General features: G+C 41.3%; 1 protein-coding gene across 3 annotated transcripts in view; it reads left to right on the top strand.

Moving 5' to 3' along the window:
* NELL1 (neural EGFL like 1) overlaps positions 1 to 24,612 on the top strand; it is a 723,728-nt gene that overhangs the window by 334,259 nt on the left and 364,857 nt on the right. For all 3 annotated transcript variants that reach the window (XM_054585996.1, XM_054585995.1, XM_054585994.1), the window contains one exon: positions 7,688 to 7,813. In XM_054585996.1, coding sequence (XP_054441971.1) covers positions 7,688 to 7,813 — 126 coding nt within the window. The remainder of the gene's footprint in view (positions 1 to 7,687; positions 7,814 to 24,612) is intronic.

Raw genomic sequence — 24,612 nt, 5'->3', positions numbered from 1 at the left:
GAGAACTTCAGAACCTTCAGGTTATTTAGATGCTCTCTGGTTCATCTCCCACATTTTACAGATGGGAAAGCCACTGTCTTGAGAAGAGATGCGATTGCTTACTGCCCCAGTTAGCCTATTGAAAAAGCAGGAATAAAACTTGCTTTTTGACCGTCAACTTGGTGCTCTGGGCCCAACAGTCAGAGTGGAGCACCTGTGCTGAGGGGCGCAGAGGCCTGGGTTGAAATTCTGGGTACTCTGCTTGTAGTTTCTGATGCCAGGCCATGGGATGGTTGGGAATGAAGAGATGAGACGCACACAGGGCTTGGCACAGAGAACAGTCTCAGTAAGTATAGTTTTCTTTCCCTCCTTTGTTCCTTTTGCATGCCTCCACCATCCCCAGCTTCCTGGTCCTATCTTCTCTGGGTTGCCTTTTCCTAGGCAATTCTTATGAATAAGCCCGAGTCGATCACACTGTATTATTAAGAGATTTCTTTGCATTTACCTCTCTCTTTTCAGCCAGACATTGCTCTCTAATGCAATGATGTTGAGGCCAAATTCCGGTCTATGTGTGCTATGAAATCTCTTATGCAGATGGAGGCTGGTGATATGTGAGGAATCATTTTGCCACATCAAGTTTCATTTTAAAGTCCATAAATATACCTTTTTAAAACAAAACAAACTTCTTCACCATCCTGGGGACATAAATCTTGTAGTTTTATTACCTCAAAAGACCACCAGAAGATGAGCTCTAATATTTCAAAGGTGACAAGCAATCTATACGAATGAATCGCAATTTGAGCCCCATTATACCTGAGCTGACATTTATGCTGCAGTGGGGTTTGTAGGAGTTTCTCTAACAAAATTTAATAAAAGAAATAAAAACCCCAGGCCTTTTTGTCTCTAGTTTCTAATCCTGTAATAGGTACTTGCTAGTCTTAAGCTGTGGGTTCCACCTGGGAGCAGGACGCTGCTCCCTGTTTGGCAGAGCTGAGTCACAGGAGCCTGACGTGTGACTGCGTCAGGACTGGTTTAAAAGAGCCAGAGAAGCAGAGATGCTCAGGAGAGTGTTCTACCAGAACAAATGTCATTTGTTTGCATTGCACACGGACATAGAATTTGGAGACCTACCTGTTTCCATACACTTTGTAGCAGCATCAGATGTATTTAAAAGTCATAGGACTGAAACATTATTGAGGGCCAGAACTGGCACAGTGAAAACAATGCCAACTTTAAGGACAGATTGTGCTCATTCAAATCCAGGCTGTTTCGTTTACTGACTTCAAGCCTTGGGCAAGTGACCGAATAATCTGTGAATAATCTGTGAAGAATCACAGAATCATGAATAATCTGTGAGACTCCGTTTGCTCATCCTGACCTCCTACAGTAGTCAGGAAGAATAAAGGGAAGGATGAGATACTACCTGTAGAGTACCTAGCATAGTGCCTGATATATAGAAGTGGCAGCTATTTATTGAGTATTAACCAGGTGAAAGGGACTGTTCCTAGTTTTACCATATGAGGATATGTACTATTAGCCTCTTAATCATCTTGGTATCACTCTGTGCCTAACGATGTGGGTTTTTAAAAAAATCTATTCATCCTTCTAGTAGATGTCATGTAAATTGTAGTTCTAAGAAATGCTTCCTCCACCGATTCAAACTTTTATCGTGAGCCTGGACTTGAGTGTGTTCAATTTCCTCCTTGACGTTCAGCCTAGGGCTTAGCCTCTTCTTGCCTCCTGGCTTGTGGGTGAATATCACACTAGCAGAGACCATCGTCTGAGATAGAGAGAGAGACATCAGCAGCAGGGAGAGGACCTGCACCGTCTGGGCAAAGGCCAGGTGTCTTCTCAGGGCTGTGGTTATAAAGTCCTCATTGCTTTGGGCCAACTCAGTTTTTCTCTCTCTGAGCATTGGTTTATTCTTTCATTAGGGACTTCTGGTTTTGAAGGGCATTTTTTGTAATTGCTCATTGTCTTTCAGACTCTTTTGCCTGTAAATAAAAAGCAGCATTCGTCTTAGGCTCCTTTTAAAAATCTCAGTTGCTTGCTATTTCTCAAGATTGTTTTCTCAGGGTATCCCAGCGCTCTGAAGATGTTAATTCTGTTTTGATTCCTTCTATAATCAGTTTTGCTTTTGGAGCACTCTTGAGTCCTGTTGAAACTATCCTCAGGGATGTGCCTTCCGAGGATGGAGAGCAATCTTTCTTTTGGTAAATGTTACCACTCCATCTCCCATCCCTATCCAGACCTGGGGAAGTTGTCCATTCCTTCCTTTCTTCCACCATCTTTTTCTACAGGGACCCAGCTGGATGGCTCCAAATACTTTCTCTTCTTCTCTTCCTTATTTATACCAGGAAGTAGTTTTTATATCTGGTGCTTGCATGATGGGGGATAAGCAACAAAAATAACATTGTGACAGTTTAATTTTCTGGCACATTTGTCAACTTCTCTGCTTTATTTTGGTGTCGTCTTTTTCTGGACTGCCACCAGGAAATGATCAGATATGCAAGAGATGAAATTATCAGAGGTATGAACTAAAGACAAACCTATTCAAAGACCCATCAGCAGGGCAGCAGGGATGTATGACCAGCGGCGGGGGAGGGGTGGCAGTGGGGGAGGGGTGGCCAGGGTTACCTGCAGAGAGCAAGAGCTGGATAAACCAACGTGAGAAGTTCTCACCAGGGTTTTTCTAACCATCCTCTTGTCCAGTTTCCGAAAGTATTTTTATTCAAAGCCTTAAAATCTTGTGAAACAAGGAAATGGCTTGGCTGTTGGAATTAAAATAAGCTTGTTATAGCTACGTGACTCCTTCAGATAGAGATGGGGCAGACATCTCTCAGCAGTTACCCAGTGGCCTCAGGGAACTGAGCCAGGGTTTCCCTTTGGGAGGAGCAGACAGGAGTCCATGGCTTGGAAGCATTCATTGCAGTTGGTAGCTGAGGCCAGTGGGCTGGAGACCAAATTGCATCTAAGGCAGAGGTGTCCAACATGCGGCCTGCGGGCGGCGTGTGGCCCAGGATGGCTGTGAATGTGGCCTGACACAAAATCATAAATTTACTTAAAATCTTATGAGATTTTTTGTGTGTGAGTATGTGTTGCAGTGTATTTAATGTGTGGTCCAAGACAAGTCTTCTTTTTCCAAAGTGGTGCAGAGAGGCCAAAAGATTGGACACCCCTGCTCTAAGGCAAGTCCTGACTAATAGCTCTTCTTAAAGAATGGCCGGGCCTCCCAGCAGAATGAGATGAAGTTAGTGTGGCTGTATCGCTGGGAGAAAAATACCAGCGTGACTTAGCTCTTGGCTCGCTCTGCTCCCATGCGTTCTCTCCACTACGGCCGAGTGATATTTTTAAAGCAGAAATGGGATGAAAGTCCACACTCCTTCACATGGCCTACCAGGCCCAGCAAGATCTGGCTCGAGCTTATCTTTTGCTTCTTTATAAACAGGCAAAATTCCTTTCCTCTAACTAACTCCTCTCCAACGTTCTTTTCTATCTGGTATGCGGTTCCTCTCCCTTGTGCTTGTTTTATTTCCATAGAGAATCCTTCTCTGACCCTCCAAGGAGAGTAGGTCATGTTGCCTGTTGAAAGGTTTTACATTCTTGATAAAACTTAGCAAGTTTTGCTCATTGGTTTACCAGGCGGTGAGGTCCCTGGTGGGATTTTGTTCATCCCTCTTGCTTGGAGCTTCGTAGAGGGCTAGTTAATGTTCACGCCCAGTCATACAGCTAGGCTTCCCTTTGAAAAGGCGGGGCTGGTACTGTTGTATTATGTACCCAGAAGGAGGAAAACTGGTGTGTGATGGATAACACTAATGCCAATGGTCCTCTTCAACACCTGGCTTCTCTTGGTGTTCCCCAGCGCTCACAATGATGCCTTCTTCTGCTATCCTGTAGTCATTTGAAAAGCCTTGTAATCAACAATAACTAAGTCACCCCCAAAGTCTTAATGTCAAGCACACTACCCTGAGGCTCCATTTCCTAGTTTTGCAGCTCATGCATTCCAGTATCCTCACCGTAAGGATTCCTTGCCTCCATCAGGGTTCCTGCCGAAATTTGGGTTCCCCGGGCAAGTACCCTCTGAGTTGGACAGTGGCATGCAAAGCAGTTTATCAATGTGTGCCACAGGGATGGACACCTGTGGCAGAGGGGGAAGACACAGGAGGGGGAAAGGGGTGAGCTAGCTCTATCCCATTGAGTACTCTAAACCTGGAATAGTCCTTCAGAATTATCCTGCATTGAGATAAAGGAGAACCATCTTTATCGTAGGCTGTGCTCAGGTTGGAAGGGTGATTTGGTCAATGTAAGAAGCATTCAGACCTCTAGAGAATTTTTTGTGAGTTTATTTGAGCCAAACCGATGACAATTACCAGGAGGCAAAACCTCAACAAATGGAGAAAATGCTCCAGAGAATGGCAGCTCTGCACCCTGCTTTATACAGTACAATCAAAAGAGAGGAGGTTACATGAAATTTATTGGTGATAGATTAGGGAGGTGGGGAAAGCAAAGCAGGGAAACCTTGGATTGGATAAAAAGTAAAATGGTAGACACATGCTTCTTTCACATAGGCAGGTAAGGGATAGTTAACAGTCAACAATTAACATGATAATAATAACAATGAGGGGATTTGTGGTCTCTGCTTTGGGGCTCTGGTGCAGTATCTGTGCTTTGAGGGGTCTGGAAAACAGGGAATTTGACATTCCAAAGTCATGTTATCATGGTTGCAAAAAGATGATAGACTTTATTAAAGATTAATTTAGGTATGTATGTCAGGGAAGATCCTAGCCTATGACACGGTTACCTGCCATAAACTGCTTTTAATTAATAAGTTTTCATTGCAGACCATCCTATGGGGTTACTTTGGTCTCTGCGTTTGTAAATCTGCCATGCAGGCCTCCCCTGAGCTTGTTGGGTTAGTATGTGACCCCTTTTTTCGTCCACACACTTCCAGCAAGGGCATGTTTTCTAGAAGGCTAACAGCTGAAGGTCATTAGCAGGCAGAACTCCCATTTGCTGGGAAACGAAGTCCTTTGCTTCCGAAGATGTGTAGAGGCAGTGCAGCAGAGGGCCCAGCATCGCGCCTCGTCCCTTCAGCTGTCTCCCTCCTTCTTATGTCCTCACCTCTCTCCTTAATAGTGAGGTTCCTTGGCATCTCCTTACTGTCACCTCTTTTCTTACATACTCAATTCCCTGGTATCACTTTTCACCTACTATATTTGCCTAAAAACTCAGCTCTGGTTATAACTTTTAAGTTCCCCGGCACTTGCCCCAAATATCTCCGTGAGACTGGAGAAAAACGTGTGGCCATGCTGCCTGCTCTCATGTAACATTTATGGCCACAAGTCACAAGGGGATCCTACTACCCTCCCTGGTAAACTCTCCTTTCTTCTTCCCACAGTGACTTTTTTTATACCTTCTCCCTTCTCCTTAAACATCCAATACCTCCTCCCTCTCCTACTTCTTAGATGTTACCCTCCCTTCTCATTTCATTGAGAAAATGAAAACAAGCAAAGGAGAACTACTTCACTTCCCAGCACCAAATATGCCAACCTGTCTCCACCTCTTCCCTTATTTCTTGGCTTCATTCTTGTCGTAAAGATGACTCGCTCCGTCTGTGCACCGGGGATTCCACTTCTCTGGGCGCTGTGCAGGACTCTGCTCCTGCAGCGATCTGCTCGCTCTCCTACACCACCGTTTTTCTTCAGTCGTACTGCATCATTTCAAACAACATGCAGACATGCTGTGGTCTTTTCCATCTTTGAACAAGACTCGCTCGTCACCGAGTCTCCCCACAGCTACTACCCACTTTTTATTACGGGAAAATATCTCAATAGGTTCGCTTTGTTTTTCTGTCTCGTCTCCCTCATATTCTGTTCTTTCTTTAGTTGACTCCAGGCAAACTTTGCTCCATTCCTTTCCCAAAACTACTCTTACTGGGTCAAGGACAGCGGTGAACTTCTTGCCGGATGCAGTGGTTAGCTCTTTCTGTTAGGCAGCTTCACAGCAGCAGGTTACAAAAGTGATCATTACTTCTTCCCTGAAGCACTTTTCATCTTGACTTTCATATCCATTTTCCTGTGAAGCAAAGTGCGTGAGGAACGCCAGGAGCCGACTTGCTACAGAATCCTAATGCCCTGATGGCCAGAAGGATCTGAATTCCATCTCGTCTCCTGTGCAGTCACTGTCCTACCTCAAATTTCTGGAAGAGCTCCTTCCACACCCTTGCTTGATGTAATTTTATATACAGTACGTATATTCCTGTTGTCCATTTGTTTTTATTATGCACTGTCTTGGATCACTTTTGCAAGTGTGTGGTATTGTGCAGGTGGAACACTCTGTTGATTCCATGAATTATTTCACTAATTTATGCTGTTTCCTTTCTATTCCATCGTTAGCTTTGGAAGTATTGCTGAGTCTCCAAGAACCTGATTACCCCACAATAATTTTTATTTATAGGCTTACGTATCTTTAGCACTGAAAAGAATATCTGCTTTGTCTCTTAAAATAAATCAATAAATGAGGTTTCTAGTGACTCGAGATAGGTGTTTTTATTCTCAGTTTCTGTACACGAAAGAATGGTATCAGTATTTGAATGATAATATTAATAGTAACACTCTATTTGGCTGATGATTATTTTTTTGCATTTTCATGAAGTAAATCCTAGTAAATAAGAGGCTGGCTTCTGAGTTCAAATCTTGGCTATAGCATGTTCTAACAGGATGACTTAGTAACAAATATTTAACCTCCTGAGCCTCAATTTTCCAGACTTTAAAATGAAGGTAGTGCTATACCTCACTAATGGAATTGTATGTGGATTAAATTAGATAATGCATATAAAGATATAAAACAGTAGGTTCCAAACTGACTCTTAGGACAAGCCGGTGAGGATTCTGGGACTGAGAGTGGTTAAATGCAAGTCACAGGCTAGTCAGCAGCAGAACAGAGCTGGAATTCACATCTTTTATCTTGGATCCCTATGCTGAGTTTCTCTCCTTCCCTCTCCCTAGCCATTGCACATAAGCAGTCTAAGTAAAATGAACATAAAGTCGTTTTAATTTTATTATGAACTTTTATGGGAAAGCAGGAGATGTTCTGACCTCCATTCTAATGAGAAAAAGATGTTTTTGTTGGATCAGCCCATTATTCTGTCACATGGGATGGATCTCTAGGTCAAGAGAAGAAAGACGTTCATTTGCATTAGACAACAGCTGCTATTTGTATTCACAGTACAACATGGAAGAAACTGGCTACGCTGTCACTTTGTAACAGATGGATTAAAGCTGTTTCAGTAACTCACACAAGCAGAGAGGGGATGGATTCCTTTGATCTTGCTGATAACAGCTATACCATGTACCTTGGCCACCTGATAAATATTAATTAGTATCAACTCACTGGACACAAAACTGTTTGATTTTGGGCATTAAATCAAGCTCCCTCCATGGTGAGAGATTAATAACAACACATTTAGTCTTTCTGTTTCTTAGGCTTTTAAGTGTTGTGTCATACCAGGCATCTTTCTTGAAACACTGCTCAGGACTGAACCTAAAGCACCAGCTGAACTTGCACTTGAGCTTTTGTTTCTAATGAGTCTTGCTTTTTCTCTTGGTTTCAATGGGCGTTTGCATTTTCTAATTTCAGTAGAAGATGATTATCCTGGTTTAGTCATTTGACTAACGATGATATTGCTCTATTTTTTTTCCCTTTTCAGATATTGACGAGTGTGCAGCTAAGATGCATTACTGTCATGCCAATACTGTGTGTGTCAACCTGCCTGGCTTATATCGCTGTGACTGTGTCCCAGGATACATTCGCGTGGATGACTTCTCTTGCACAGGTGAGCGTTAAGAAGTTGACTCCACCATTTTCTGCCTCATTGCTGTGCTGTTCCATTTAGCTTCAAGTGCACTAAGTACTATTTTTGCCTAAATAGTCCTTCTCTTGCATTATTTCATCCTCACCTTTTGGGAAAAAAGCAGTAAAGAAATTTCATCTGCATAATTTAAGTCCACTCCCAGTTTTTCTGCCTGTGTGTGTGATCATGCATGCCTGGGTGTATGGTTTGAAATTGAAGTCCCAGTTGCCTATAGTAACATTGAGGGACTTAGAGCCATCAGTTCTAAATTATATCAAACTCTTTCCTTCCATCCTGGTGAAATGTTTTTGTATATAAGAAAATGTACTTTGTTCCCCCATTGTGAAAGACAAGGATTAAATTTAAAGGGAAAGGAGGAGTACCTGGTGGGCAGGGATTGGGCATAAGGGAACTAGTCAAGACTTTTGACTGATATGCAAATAGTCAGTTTCCTCCCTCTCCTCCCTGTATCACTGGGCTCTCAGCACTACACTGGGACTCCAGGCACTGTGTTTGGTGCCTTTGTGTGAGTAACGTTGGCTTTCCGGGGCGTTTGGGTTAGGTTCCATTATATTCCCAGTCACGTATGTGGAGTCATGAACAGTAAATTGGTTAAGGGCAGTAGACAATTCTGAGAATGCCTTCTCTTGGTCACACTCTTTAATGGAGCAATCTGAAACCTATGAGATTTTAGTCATGTTGTACCTTTCCTTGGCTCCTGCATCTTTCTCTTTATCCTGCTAACATGGACATATAAAAGCTGAATTCTTCACTCAGAAGAAAATGCCACTCTTTTCTTAATGTATTTGATTCTGAGTGACCTTCTGAAAAGAGCAAAGAGTTGCAAAAGTTAGGGAAGCAACGTTCATATGTCCAAATACCTTTGCCACGGATTGTTGTATATTTTATAAATTACTATTCTATAACTAAGGGGCTGGTGACCTCAGATTGGTGGCGGTTTCTGACAGACACAAAGGCCAAATCTCATTTATCTATCTTTTACATAATGTAACTAAAGTTCCTAGAAAAAAAAAAAGACTATATAAAATAGCATGCTGAGATCTCAACATTCTAAGGGGACAAATCTTTTGGACCTCTAAACAAACACAATCTAAAAATCTGTGATGTTGTAGATGATTATTTCTCTGTACTTAATAGTAAATCAATGTCTTGACTTATTTTAACCCTAAGACTAGAAGGAACCAGTGAATATCCTCCCAAGGCGCAGCAGCACGGTATCACGCAACTCAATAAACCTTAATTAAAGCCCCGCTGTGTGGAAAGGCCCTGCTGAAATTACATCAGAATGTCACTCTGCTTTTGTTTTTTCACTGAGGAAGGCAGGCAGGCGCTGGTGCTTGTTGAGCACCTAACTAATAAGGACAGGTGCTCTGTCTGGTGGTATATGTATAGGACCAGATGGAACATGAATTATTTTAAGAACTCGCTCCAGAATTACTTTTAGAAAGGAAACTGCATTATTTGGAGTAAAAGGCAGGGTGTGGATATTATTGGGCACTGAACCACTCCTCTCCTCATCCCCAAAAGACCATGCAGTTCTGCAGGAAAATTCCTGTATGCACATATGTGCACCGCCCCCCGCTTTTGTTTTGTTTGTGGGTATATATTTTGTCTGAGAGAGAACAGAAAAGTTAGAACACAAGAGAGAAGAACAAGAGGGAGGAGGGAAGAACCAGTGTGGGTGCTGTGCAGGACTGCGGGCCAGTGAAGATGGCCCACCGGAAGGGAAACTGGAAGGACTTTGAAGGGTAGGAATATTTAATGTGAGGTCTATTTCCTTCTTTTGCTATACAGCATGCAATGCGAGTCTTCTTGTGACTCTCAAACCTCCAGCAGTGTCACCCACCCAGGGCACTAGGTAAGACTCTGCTCTGTGGTGCAGTGCAGGTTAACATGGTGGGCAGCGGAAATGGTCTGCATGTGTACGGGATGTTGGACCTCAGAAGCAGAGGAAACTGTTATGAAGTGACCATTCCTATCCCTTTCTCTGCCCTGCCCCCCAGTATATATGTATATACACATGCATCACTTTCACCAGAGCTTCTCCCAGGAGTTTCAGAAATCTTCATGGGGGCTTTGAACTTCCTAGGTCACAGAATGGGGAGTGAGATCTTTTCCTATCAAGAAATCTTCCTTTGATCCCAGATGGCTTCCTACTTATCACCCCATTCTTCTGCTTCTACTCACAGCATAACTTCTTAATTTGTGTGGGGTTATTGTCCTCCTTGACACGTACTCTCCTCATACCCTCCGCAACCCTCTCCTGTAAGGCTTCCACGCTCACCATGCCACAGAGACTGTGCCTGTCACGGTCCCCATGAACTCCACGTCACTAAGTCGAATGCGCTCATCTTCTGTGATCTCTCAGCAGCGTTGAGCAGAGCTGGCCACGCCTTCCTCTTTTAAACACGTCCTTTGCTTGACTTTGGACACCTCATCTCTCCTGATTTCCCTTCTATCTCAGTGGCCACGCCTGCCCTGTCTCCCTAGCAGTTTAGGTTAGACTGCCATAAACCTCTGCTCTGTCCCCATTCTCGTGTTCACCTCCATAGTCTTTTTAGATGCCTTCGTTCCATCCTAGGACTTTGAACAGCCCATTTGTCATTAACACCTACGTTTCTAATCTTTCTGCTGAGCTTCTGAATCATATAGCCAACTTGACATCTATGCATAGATATTTCATAGGCATTTTATGTTCAACATGCATAAGACAAAACTCTTTATGTTTTTACTGTCTCTGCACATCTCCTTCTCTTCCAGTGTCTCCATCTCAGCAAAGAAAGGCATGATCCACTCAGTTTTTTGAGCCAAAAACCTAGGTGTTATACTTGACTCCTTTTCTTCTCTTGCCCCTGCACTTTTAGGCCACGCCCCAGCCCTGTTGACTCTGCTCCCCATCCCCTGTCGATTCTGTTCACTTCTGCCCCCTTCTGGCCATTCCTGTACCACCAAACCGCTGGGCTGCCGCTGCAGTGGCCCCGCCCGGCACTTGCTGCCCCAGTTTTCCGCCACTAGAACTCTCTCCTCACATAGCAGTTAGAGCAAACTTTTGAAAGCAGAAATTATACAAATCCATGTAAAACTCTCACATCATGTTCCATTACACAGAAAATCAAATTCATACTCCCTATTTTGGTATAAAAATCTGTAGGACTTTTCTCCTTTCTACCTCTCTGACTTGACCTTGTACATTTCCATCCTTGTCCATTATGGGGTGGCCACCCTGACTTTTGACTTTTTTCCTCCATTCAACAAACCTGTTTTACCCCAGAACCTTTGCATGAACTGCTGCTCCTTCTTAGAGGTTCTTTCCTTTCGACATCTGCCTAACTGGCTCTTTCTTGTCATACAGATATCAGGGTAAAAATGGTCAGCTCGGAAAGGCTTCCTCTGATTAGTATAGTTAGCTGCCCATTTTTCTGTCTTACTACCTGATTTTAATTCCCTGGATATTACTTATTACTGTCTGAAGTTTTATTGCTTATATGGGATTTCTATAATTTTTTTTCTTTCTTTGAGAATGTAAGCTGTGGGAGCAATGACCTTTTCCCTTTGATCCACTACTGTATCTCGGCTACTTAGGCCATTACCTGGCAGAGAGCAGTGATCAATAAATATTTATTAAATGAAGGAATAAATTGGTCCACTTGACCTTGGGTTCATTATTTATTTCTCTGAGTTTTATTTATAAAATACTGTTTATATGTGCTACACCTATAGGTTTTTGTAAAAATAAAATATATGTGAAAATATTTACCATGGGACTTAGATCAGGCATGATAGGATTTTCTGCAGTAACAACCCCAAATATGAGTGACTTAAAATGACAAGATTTTATTTATTTCTTGTGCATTATGCTTATCATTGGTCAATAGGAAGGATGCTGAAACTCATCGTAATTACTTTGGGATACAAGGTGAAATAATTACTATTGTGAACATTGCTGCCACCAAGACAGGGAAAAGAGACTAGAGGGTCCCCCGTCAGCTGTTAAATGTTCCCTCCAGGGAATGATACACTTGTATATCCCTTCTATCCATAAGTCATTGACTAGACTACTCACAGGTACCCAACCAAATACATGGGGACAAGGAAATGCAGTCTTGCCTTGTGCCTAGAAAGGTAAGGAACCAGAAACATTTGGTGAATGGAGCTAATGAATACCATAGTGACTGACAGTTAATACATTCTCAATGAATTTTCTTCCCTTTGATATGTTGAGTTGTTGATTAAAAATAACCTTGTTTTTAACATCAGTTCACAATATGATGGGGAAGTTATTCTAAAAAAATAATTAATGATATTAAGCACATTGTATTAAGCACTGTGATGGACGTAAGAGAGAAATGCAATAAGAAAAATGTACTTTTTCCCAGTGGAGTGTTGGGAATGTATTTTACCAGCCAAGAGGAGCTACTGGAGTTGACCAAGGCGTGGTAGTAGCATTGCCTGAATGACATTAGGATTTTATAGTAGAAAATACCAATGGAAATGAGGAGGCCTAAGAGACAAGCATTCTTCCTGGTAGTAACTTCTCTGCTAGGCCAGATTCAAGGATCTCCACTGGACACTTTCATGGTAAGCTAGAGCACTGCCCTGAAAATAAGCTTGTTTGGCCAAATGTGCTCTTTATTTTCTACGATAGAGTAACTTCCCACCTCTAATTGCTGTCATTTCTTTATTGGCAAAGAATACTTCTCCCCCTAAGTGGTTATTTGCCAGTGTAATAAATGAGGTGTATAATAGATGTCTGCTGCTGTGTCTTTTCAATGTTTCATTTCCAGAAGACAATTTGCTGGGAGAAATTGACAGACCTGAAGGCACCCTTTGTTTGCCCTATGTTCCTGACACAGCATTTCGTATTATCGACATTCCTTTTTTCCGAAGATCCCCGCATTTGCCGTCACTGTTTAGTTGATTTTCCAAGTACGTCAAGGTCTTTTCTGCCCCTTTTTTAGTATGCCATTTAGCCTGACACTTACTTTTTCGAAGTCAGTAGCCTTATTGGGAAATCCTATTTGATCAAAAATTAGTGAGCCTAGAGTTACATCAGCTTTGATGATACATTGATTTATAGAATAATTTATTCATGCATTTATTCACTCATTTAGTCATCCATTTTATTTTTGTATCCAATATGCAATTACGAGTGTAACATGGCCATTGAGATTTGTGGCAAATGACCTCTGTGTTCAGGGAGTTCAGTGTTCGTGACAGCTTCTTCAAATCAGAAAACTCACATGTTTAGTCACCATAAAAAATGTTCTAGTATTTACCAAATTAACCTCACTTCAAAGTCTTAGTAGAGTTTAGATAAGCATTATGTGTTTGACCCCCTGTAGATGTGGGTCCTTGACAAGTTCCAAAGAAGAAATTCCAAAACAGCCGTTTCCTGTTCCATGCGCTAACAGTGGGCCTTTTGGAGAAACCACACCTGTGTCAGTAAATGTGGACCGTAATCCTGGTGAGGGAAAAGGGCAATGTATCAAACAGAAAAGGAGCTTCAGTTTTTTTCTAGTTAAAAAGTAAAAAAAAAAAAATTGTATCTCATGGGATAATAAACTTCTGAGAGATCAACACTGATGGTAGTTATCTGGAACTCAAAAATGCGCTCTACCGTAATTATTTTCCACCTGGATGCGATTTCCTGTCATAGCTACTTGCTATAGGTGAGACTCTGTATTTTTCTGTAGGAAAGTTTCCCTTGGACTTTGGAAGGGTGAAATCCTAAACACTATCCTTTGACACTGAGTGACTTGGAATTTGTGTTTGAGTCCAAATCACGTTCTCTCCTATGAGAGATCCTTGAGTTGCTTTTGCTCTTCTATGAATTTTGAAACTGAGGAGTGCTTAAAATTGAGATGAGGGTGGATCTTTTCTCTATATCCTTTTATTTCTGGAGTGGTCAAGCTACTTGCTTTAGTGGTCTCTGACTTGCATTTATTTCTCTGTAAACGCCTGTGTTTAGGCTGTCTGATAAGCTGTTATTGTTAGATATTCAGGCAGCTATAAAGGAGGATACTTGTGATTTACAACGAAAGCATGCAGTAGTGAGACAGGTACTTGACAGTAATGGGTAAGCATTCATTTTTATGCCAAAAACTTCCCATGAAGGTAAGAAATAAAGGGAACAAGTGAGATAACAAATATCCCATGTGATTTTTATTACCTTGCTGAAAGGATTTTTATTTTCTTGATATTGACATGGGTAAAAGCTTGAAGTATGTGTTTGAAATACTCCAAGCAGGCTTAGTTAAAGAGTTAGATATAATCGTCTATTGATTTAATGGTTTAAATTAAATAGTTGTAATGAAAAGACGTTAGGCAACAGTGTAAAGACTTAGGAGTAAAAATTAGATGTTAGGAATTTTAGATGAGTTCTCTGGAAAATGCTTTCCTGCTAAGGTTGATGAAATACAGACCTCTTTCAAATATGAGATACCTGATGCTTTCTTCCTGAGCAGAGACATAAAATGGAGCTAAAATATAACATTCTCTACCTTGATGGAACATGCTGGTAAATTAACCACTGATTATCCTTATTTTTCAAGCACATAGCATGTAAACTACTTTCACTTTCATGAAAAAGACTACATATCAAATGCTTTAAATGCAAAAATACTTTTTATTAAAGATATTAACAGACAATATGTACTGATATGTTGAATAAGAAAAGTCAGAATAAGACATGTACTGTTGGACACTTCAAAACCCAACTCTAAACTCTGATGCTCGTTAGGAGACATTTGCCTTTTGTTTTGATTTCTTTGGCTGGTATATCCTTTTACTTTGTCCCTATTTTAAATAGCTGACTATTATGCCCCTTCCCCTTCCGTGGAGGGATGTGACAGTATCAAAAGCAGGATTCCAGAATCCTGATTCTTTAGGACAGAGGTTTTCAACCTTCAACTTATGTTACATTCACTTAGGACACAAATAAACACCACCCCCACCCCCCAAAAAGTGCATACCTGAGATCTACGCCTCGAGGTTTTGATTTTCCCTTGGCCTGGTGTTGTGACCCTTCAGCATTTTTGTTGAAATGTCCAGGTAACTCTCCTGTGCAATCATGGCTGAGAGCCACTGCTTTGGTAGAACAGAGAGAGTCGGAGCAGGGACCAGAATAGCAGAGGGCGGTCAGAAGCAAGAAGCATTATTCTCTATATTGTAGACTAGAAAAGGATGTGCTGGCACTGGTGGTGGGATACACGGGTCAAGGGGTCCTGAGAGCAGAGACCTGGATGGCTCCTGGCGGAAGGGCCCTGCCTCCAAGTCCATGCTCCGGGATGTGTAAGGCCCTGGAGAGAGAAAGCCTGTGAGATGCCTGTGCCGGGAGGCCTCATGGGGAAGGCCAGAGCCTCCCACCGGGACATGACTGCTGTGAAGCCTCACAGAGCCCTAAAGGTAATTGGGACCTCTCCATGGTGACCTGTGTGTCCATGGGCCAGGGACTCGATGGCTCTCTCTACCCATGTCTCAGTCACTTGGAATCCTCCAGAGCAAGGACACAGCCCGATGGAAGCAAGAAATCCTTGAAATGACTGAGACGTTTCCACGAGCCAGAAAGAGTAGGTGTTTGGAACCATTCATTAAGTTGAATTGAAAGACTTAAAGAAGCTACATTACGCACACATACACCTTGTGACTGGGCTTCTCTACCCCTCAGATGAGAAAGAAGCAACATCAACAGAAGGAGAAAACAGGGGGGAAAAAGAGGCCCCTTTAAACAAGGATTGTAGGGTAGAAATTCATGGATGATGTTTAGTTTTCCGGGGTAATTTCTCTTTTTTGTATGTAGTTCTGGAAAGCCAAAGACCAAATATTTATTGACCTGAATAATAACAGCAGTGTTAAAATAATGCTAAGGTGTGTTAAAGCCAGCCAATATGTCTTAGGGAGGATATCAAAGGGACTTCCCTTGAGATTTCAGGATGAACATAAGTCTGAAGGGTTGGTCTGGTGTTTGGATTCTTTGTTGGGTTTCAGTGGGAGTTCACTTTTAGTCCAGCTTGTATTTTACTGTAAAAGAGCCAAACCAAATTTGCTGTTGCGCAGTAGCAACTGGGATGGACGATGGAGCTTGCCCCCAGGGTGTTTGTGCACAAACCTGCTAAGCAGCTGTGTTGCCCTTGACCCGAATTCATCATAAAAGGCTTGTTAATCTTTCTGTGCTTTGTGTTGTTGGAGTAGGGCATTTAGAATCACAATTAAGTTTTCACATAAAGGAGGAGTTTGATTAGGATGCTTCGGCACTTGCAACATTGTTGAGGCCCCTCTTGCAGCCCTGCCTATGTCTGTATTTGCCTATATCCACATTTGAGTGCACATTTCTCTTTAATAACTCAGCAAGCTATCTTACTATTGTTTATTTCCATCTCAAAGACTTCATGAGTGCATATGTATATCTATTTCCATACTTTTCTTAGGTATAGCAAGATGTCTTTGGATTTTGCTTCTTTTCTCTAAGATACTTCATAAAATACATTAATTATTCTTGGGAGAGAATGGAAACTCTAAATTCTTGTGATTAAAATCTAGTGTATAAATTCTATTGGTTGCAAGCTTCGGCTCTGCCATTTATTTACAATGAAGTGGAAAATTCGTTCGTTGTATCTTCTGCAGTGTCCTCTGTACATTCTCACAGAGCTGATGAAAGATGAAAGGAGACAATGTAGGTGCTTCAATTCAGGTGATTTTGTCTGAAAGAAAAACCCCACCTGACTAAACTGGCTTAAATGGTAAATTGATCCCCTCTTGACAAAAAGCCTAGAGACAGTGTTTTCACAATTAGTTCATTCAGCTGCTTCCTGACACAAGAACACAGGCTGTTTCCAACTTTTCACCTTGTTATTTGTGGCATGATAGTTTGGAATAGTCTAGCTCCCTTCACGGTCTCAAAATGGTTGAGGCAACTCCATGTCTAATATCTTGACTTAACCACTTCCCCAAGGTTGAAGAAAAAAAATACTTCCTTCCTCCTTCTCAGAGTCTTTTGTTAAGACCAAGGATAACTTGATCAGGAGTCAATCCCAGCATCTCTTGTTTTCATGTCTCATTGTCCAGATTTGTTTAATATACCTATTAATAAAATATACCTTAGAGAGGCAAGTAGAATTACCTTGAATCAACATTTATCTCTGAGCCTGGGGCAGTTCCCATCTTTATAGTACTTTGCTAATTTACATGTGAAAAAATTTGGGTTCCATTGTCAAGAAAATGTGTGTGTATAGATCCACATTTGTATAGGTAATCAACAGCACCTATTACATTCACAGCTTTGAAAACATTATTTAAAGCTCAGGAGTAATTAGAAAAAATGCAATTATACTAAATTTATGTATTTGACTATCAGTGTGTAGCTATAGAGAGATATAGTTACATATATGTCAATCACGCACTGCTGGGATGGTTCAGGAAACAGACACCTTCATACACTGCTGGTGGGAATGCAAATTGATAAAAAATTTCTTGAGGGTGTTTGGACAGTATCTATCAGAAGGCCTAGACATATTTATTTATAGAAATTTATTCCAAGAAAACAATTGGTTAAAATTACTTAAGTGAGAAGATTTTTATTGTGGCCATCTATGCCATTTGTTATTTGTAACAAAAGAAACTAGAAGCAGTCTAAATATGAATTAATGGAAGTTTGATTAAGTAAATTATAATACACCCATATGTAAGAATACAATGAATACTAAAATAGTGTTTTGAAGTCTATTCAGTGTGCATGGAAAATTCCCACCATACAGCATGATGAGATTTGAACCAGTATGTATACTATTTTCCAATTAAAATAAAAAAGTAAAAATTATGTATGAACACATATACAGTCACACATATACATGCACAGACAGGCACATAGAAACACATGGAGGGATATTCCCCCAAATAAATAATTAACAGAGAATCTGTGCATGGATGTTTATACATGATATTTTTTCTTTACATTATATGTATTTTTCAAATTTCCTGTGGAATGAAATACAATGCAATGAATCTGCACTATGTTTTAGTATCAAAAAATTGTTATTAAATATTAGAGAACAGAAAATGCTTAACAAAGCTGACATGGAGGTATTTCCCTAAATTCTGCTGTCATCCCACTAAATTACATTTTTTTAAATGTTTATGACTTGGTAGTGCTAATGCTTTTCATCCTTAGTGACATATCAATAGATTATGCGTCTAAACTGAAGTGATTAAGAGGGTGGCTTTGTTTCAACATGTTCCTGGGGATTCTGACTGGCCAACATGACAATTGAGGGACACTTTTAATTATCGTGCTTTTTTCATTCTTTGAGGATCCTGGAAGGTGATCCAATAGCCAGGCCACCCCTGCCCTATCTCTCATAGGTCCTTCTGGCAGTTTCCAGGTTCAAGGAAGTTGGTCCAATTATTTTTGGACTGTGGCCATGACAGAGAGAGACACGAAGGAGAGACAGAAAAGAACCAGGATTTCCATAGCAAAGCAACCACTAGGTGAGAAGCAGGCCATGCAGATTCTAGCTGTGCTGCTGCCGCTGGCTCGCTGAACGAGGGCCACCCCTCAGCGTCTTTCTCTGGACTCAGTCAGAAGAGCTGAGATTTCAAATAAGTTTCCTTTTGAAAAGAGTACAGCTTCTTTAAAAAAATAATAACTTTGCAAATGACTATAATAACTTGTCTAATTCCTTGATTCTGTAAGATATTGTTCCTGACCTCCAGGAAATCATGGCCTCGTTGGGAGACATAAAATTTACATTTAAGAAGAGTAATTTTATAGTGTGTATATCTGAGTGCTAAATTGTGAGGTATGGGCAATAATTGCTGTGGGAAAGAACATGGGTGTGGGAGAAAGAAGGAATTAATTAGGATACGGTAGAGATAAAGTGTTTTCCACAGGAGGGTGTCTGAAGCAGTTGGATTTTGATGTTGAATGGGAGCTCTGGTCTAAGAGAATTGAGGAGTAATGGGGTGACTGGTGCTTCAGAAATAGGTCAGTCTTCTTGTTTGTTGACCTAAAGTGTGACCTGGAGGTGACCTGTGTTGGAGTGGGGAGAATGGAAGGCTCTGCGTCAGACAAGCCGAACTCCAGGTGTTTATTAGTAGCATCAAGGGCTGGGAAATGGACATACCTTTCTGAATCTTGGAGAACTTAATGGGGTAATATTCATGAAGTGCTTGGAAGAGGGCTCAGCACAGAGAGCATGCTGAATAAATGTGAGCCATTGCTGTATTTTACAATTGAGGCATCTAACTTGAGATGCAGGGAGGTTAAGGAATTGTCCAGGACCACAGTCTAGAAAGTAGTGGAGTTGAGACAGGAGTGCAGGCCTTCTAACTCCAGAGACTCAAATGCAACCTCATCAGCTGACAGCACACACAAATAAACTCAAGATGGATGAAAGACTTAAATGTAAGTCGCAGCACCATAAAAGTCCTAGAGGAGAACATTGGCAGGAAACTCTCAGATATCCCACACAGCAATTTTTTCACCGATATGTCTCCTAAAGCAAGGGACATAAAGGAAAGAATAAGCAAGTCGGACCTCATCAAAATAAGAAGCTTCTGCACGGCTAAAGAAAACATCAGCAAAGTGAAAAGGGAGCCAACCCTATGGGAAAATATATTTGCTAATGGTACATCAGATAGAGGTTTGATCTCCAAAATATATAAAGAACTCACATGACTCCACTCCAGCAAGACAAATGATCCAATCAAAAAATGGGCAAAGGACCTGGACAGACGCTTTTCCAAGGAAGAGATACAGAGGGCCCAGAGACATTTGAAAGGATGCTTGGCATCACTAGTCATCAGAGAAATGCAGATCAAAACCACCATGAGATACCACATCACACAGGTCAGAATGGCCATCATAAACAGATCCACAAACAACAGGTGCTGGCGAGGCTGTGGAGAAAAGGGAACCCTAGTCCACTGTTGGTGGAAATGCAGACGGGTACAGCCATTGTGGAAAGCAGTATGGAATTTCCTCAAAAAGCTAAAAATGGAACTGCCTTTTGATCCATTGATTCCCCTGCTGGGACTATACCCTGAGAATCCCAAAACGCCAATTCAAAAAACCTATGCACCCCAATGTTCATAGCAGCAGACTTTACTATAGCCAAGTATTGGAAGTAACCTAAATGCCCATCAGTAGATGATTGGATAAAAAAATTATGGTACATTTACCCAATGGAGTACTACGCAGCAGAAATAAAAAAAGAACTACTACACTTCAAGACAGCATGGATAGAACTAGAGAGCATTATGCTAAACGAAATAAACCAGGGGGCGAAAGACAAATACCATATGATCTCACCTATAAGTGGAACCTAACCAACAAAACAAAGATGCAAGGAAAACAAGACCAGCAACACTGAAAGGAAAAGAAACCAATAGAGGCAAGAGGGAAGGAGGGGAGGGGTGAGTGGGGGAAAGGAAGGGAAGGGGCACGTCAAGAGACATATAGCAAGGACTCATGGACAAAGCCAAAGTGGGGAAGGATTGAGGGAAGGGGCAAGGGGAGGGGGGCAGGGGAAAGTGGTGGGGGGAAAGCGGAGCCAAATGCATTTGGGGAAAAAAAAGATGCCTCTATCATTTAAAAAAATTTTATTGGATTGACATTGATTAATAAGCTTATATAGGTTTTATGTGTACAATTTTATAATACACCTTGTGTATTGTACTGTGTGTTCACCTCCCAAAGTCAAGACTGTTAGTCACCATTTATCACCCTTTACCCTGCTACCCTCTCCTAGCTGCCCCCATCCCCTATTCTCCTGTATATTTTTTTGCTTGATCTTTTCACCTATTTCACCCAGTCCTCCAATGCCTCTCCCCTCTGACAATTGTCAGCCTATTCCCTGTATCTATGAGTCTGTTTCTATTTTTGTTAGTTAGTTTGTTCACTTTATTTTACTTAGCATAATGCTCTCCAGGTCCATCCATGCTGTCACAAAAGGTAAGATTTCTTTCCTTTTACTGTCCAGTAGTATTCCGTTGTGTAAATGTACCACATCTGTTTCACCTACTCAACTACTGATGGGCTCTTGGGCTGCTTCCAAATCTTGGCTATTGTAAATAATGCTGCAGTGCACATAGGGGTGCGTATGTTCTTTCAAATTACTGTTTCAGGTTTCTTTGGATATAGTCCCAGAAGTGGACTTGCTGGATCATAAGGCAGTTCAGTTCCATTTTTAATTTTTTGAGGAAACTACATGCTGTTTTCCACAGTGGCTGCACCAATCTGCATTTCTACTAACAGTGCGAGAGGGTTTACTTTTCTAATGCTAATACCATATTGTCTGCAGATGCTCAGTAAACAATAGCCATTATTAGAATGGCAGAAAGAACCTGAGACTTTGGCCAAGAGAATCCTATTTAACCCACAGCTCTGCCATTTACGAGCTTTGGAAATCTTTTGATTCCTGAAATTTTCCATGTCTCAGTTTAGAACCATGAGAGAAGATTGGGTTTTAAGGTTTAAACCCCTGAAAAAGCCCAACCCAATGATGGAATCTTAGATGGTACTCAGTATTGAAGCCCTAAAACCTCTTCACCCAATTCCCTCCTCCCAACTATCCTCTGCTCACCAGGTAGATTTTGAAACACTGAAGGAGATACCAAGGCACCTTGAAATACATTTGGAGAGCCTCTTGCCTTGAGAATCTGAACCTCTGTAGATAGTGTTCAGGTTTTTTGGGAACAGGGGCCTGCAGTCAGGTGCTTTAGACTGACGGGTTCAGGAGGAGACCAGTAAGAAGTGGATTTCACTATGGTTTGTGGCTAGCAAGGAATGCATTTCCTTTTCTTTTTTTTAACAATGGAGAAAACATAGTCTTTCTTTTTCTTTATTTTTTTAAATCACCTGAGGCTATGTGTGGCTATGAGGGGGTAGGAGGGGAGTGAGAGAGAGAGAGAGAAAGGGAGAGAGAGATCAGTTTCCTTCTGTGTGTGCCCTGACTGGTACCAAGGTTTGGAATATATTCCAGAAGCTCCCTTTAAACTTTTAAGTTTTTTCCTGAGCAGGTAAACCTGTTCACCTGCAAACACCTTTGGCATTTGTTAGCTGTGCCGACCGGCATCTGGTTAGGTTTGGGGGTAGTAGCCACAGGACAAATTGCTGTCAGGAGAAGGATGCAATGTCAGAACTTGGTCTAGGTTCGACTCCGGGATGAGGTCCTTGGCAGCTGGGAAATGTCCTTAGAGAGGTTTATAGCAGAGAGGCATGTAAAGAAAATAACAGTTTAATAAAACTGTATAAGCGACTCTAATTATAACAGTAATATATGCATATTATAGTAACATTAAGAAATTTAGAAGAAAAAAAGAGAAACCTTTTGTAACTTAACTCTGTAAAAGCAACTTCTAATAATATTTTAGAGAATTTCTTCCTAGTCAATTTTCCATGCTTACATCTGTATTCTGCATTGTGGACATCACGCTGCATCTACCAGTTAACTATTTTAATATTTTCTACTTATGTTATGAGTTACTTCAAAATATAACTGCTCATGGCTGCAAAATATGCTCTCCTATGGATTCATAATTATGGCTTTTACCGTATTGGAGAAGTTGCCTCTCTGTCTTCCCTGGCTTTCTTATATGCATATGTTTATTCTTCCTCTATCATGATCAATGGTGATCATTGTTTAGCCTCACTGGACAAAGAGTGAGTCAGAGAACAAAGCTCAGTCCAGCCCCAAGCAGGAAATACACATGCTTAGGAATTCCTGAATGGAGAGCAGGTGGTTTCTCAGGTGTTGGTTTCTAAGGGGCATCTTAGAGAAAACTAGGACACTCAAGTACTATGTAATATTAATACAGCTCATGGTGGTTAAGGACCTCACGTCATTTTTTACGTAACATCTTGTTACCAGACAGATATCGTTTACTGGGCCATTGCCTTGTGGATGTATTCCTATAGTTACATTTCCTTATTGAATTTTTATGCTTTATAATTTAAAGAGTATTACCTAGATCAGCTAGCATTTTTCCCCCTTTTGGCATTCATTTTCCCAATCCGGTTCATTGGTTGAGTGTAGGGCAAGCATTATAGTATCAGGACTTTCAAATAGTTGGAATGTTAGAGACCTATAAGGCATCAGAAAACACTTTCCATTATGGTGATTGATTGTGAATTTTGATGAACTGTTGAAGAAATGTACCCAGAGAGATCTTGCTTGTGGTTATCCAAAACCTGAGTGTATTTTCTCATTAAGAGGATATATATAAATTTTTTTTAACCCAAGCAACTGATCCATTAAAAATGTGGCATCCAGTCCTGGCTGGTGTGGCTCTGTGGATTGAGTGCCGGCCTGTGAACAAAAGGGTCGCCGGTTCGATTCCCAGTTGGGGCACATTCCTGGGTTGCAGGTCAGGTCCCCCGTTGAGGGCGTGTGAGAGGCAACCACACGTTGATGTTTCTCTCCCTCTTTTTCTCCCCTCTCTAAAAATAAATAAATAAAATCTTTTAAAAATGTGGTATTGATCAGAGGAGGCAGGCATCATCCCTGACTACCAGTGTGAATGGGTGGTGAGGGGACAATTCCTGTCTCAGCCGGAATGTATGGCACGAAAAGACCATTACAACACAGCAACCCAGCTGAGTGGCTTACAGGGCCGAGGAGGGAAGCAAATGAAGATATATGCTGTGATGCTTTTCTTGGCCTCAAGGAAACTGTTTGTTTGTTTGTTTGTTTATTTACCGGCTAGACTAGTTCACAGCTTTGGAACTAAGCCCATGAGGGAGTTCAGAGAACAGTGCCTTCTCTCTATTTTTTAGGATTTAGGAAACCAACAAGTCATAAAATAGCACAAATATGTTCTCATGCTTACCTCTTAAGGCTACTGAAGTTTTGATTTTACTCCACTAGTATTTGAATATAATTTATTTTTTTTTCATCTCTTCTCCCATCTATCGCTTCCTCTTGATTCTGCTGTTGGGTTTGTTAACCTAGCTTTTTTTCCTGGAATCTTATTTTCCTTACCTTTTATATTAACTTTGTTTATGTGTGTGCACTTTTACTGAATGACCAAACCTGGCAAATTAGTTAAATGAGAAATTCAGGGTCAAAAGTGCCATAAAATAGAAAACAACAGGTGTTGGTAAGGAGGTGGAGAAACTGAGACCCTTGGCACTGTTGTTGGGGATGTAAAATGATGCAGCTATTGTGGAAAACAGTCTGTCATTTCCTCAAACAATTAAAAATAAATTACAAGTCATATGATCCAGGAATTTTGCTTCTGAACATGTGAGGTCTGTTGAGAAGGTATCTGTCTGTGTAATGTGAAAAATAGAGAAATTTATTGAAGAAGATGCAAAATACAAGAAACATTGTACATAGGACAATGACACCTTCGTCCCTTTCGGAGTAGGTACGCTGGGACCTCACACAGTTCTCCCAGTCACCACCAGCTGCTCCGTTGTATTTTCCTGAGTCTCAGTGATGGTCTGACGTCTTCTTCTTTTCAAAGGGGATTTTAGTTTTGGGAAAAGCCAGAAGTCACAGGGCACCAAACCTGGTCTGTAGGGGGGCTGAGTCACCTGGGTGATTTGATGTTTCACCAAAAAACTGCCCAAGAGGAGATATGATGCATGAGCAGGTGTGTTGTTGTAATGAAGCTACTAATCACCAGTTGCCCATAGCTGCGGCCTTCTGAATCATCCCAATAGTTTCCGTGGAGGAATGTTCAAGCTTAATACAAAATTGGTTGCAGATTTGTTGCTGTATTCGTTCGGTCATTTTGAATATGATGGCCATGTAGTACACATA

Source organism: Pteronotus mesoamericanus, unplaced genomic scaffold, assembly GCF_021234165.1.
Source record: "Pteronotus mesoamericanus isolate MK-2021 breed Mesoamerican mustached bat unplaced genomic scaffold, CSHL_Meso_final contig_90, whole genome shotgun sequence".
Lineage (NCBI taxonomy): Eukaryota > Metazoa > Chordata > Mammalia > Chiroptera > Mormoopidae > Pteronotus > Pteronotus mesoamericanus.
The sequence above is the reverse complement of the archived record's forward strand: the minus strand, read 5'-3'. Positions and strand labels throughout refer to the sequence as shown.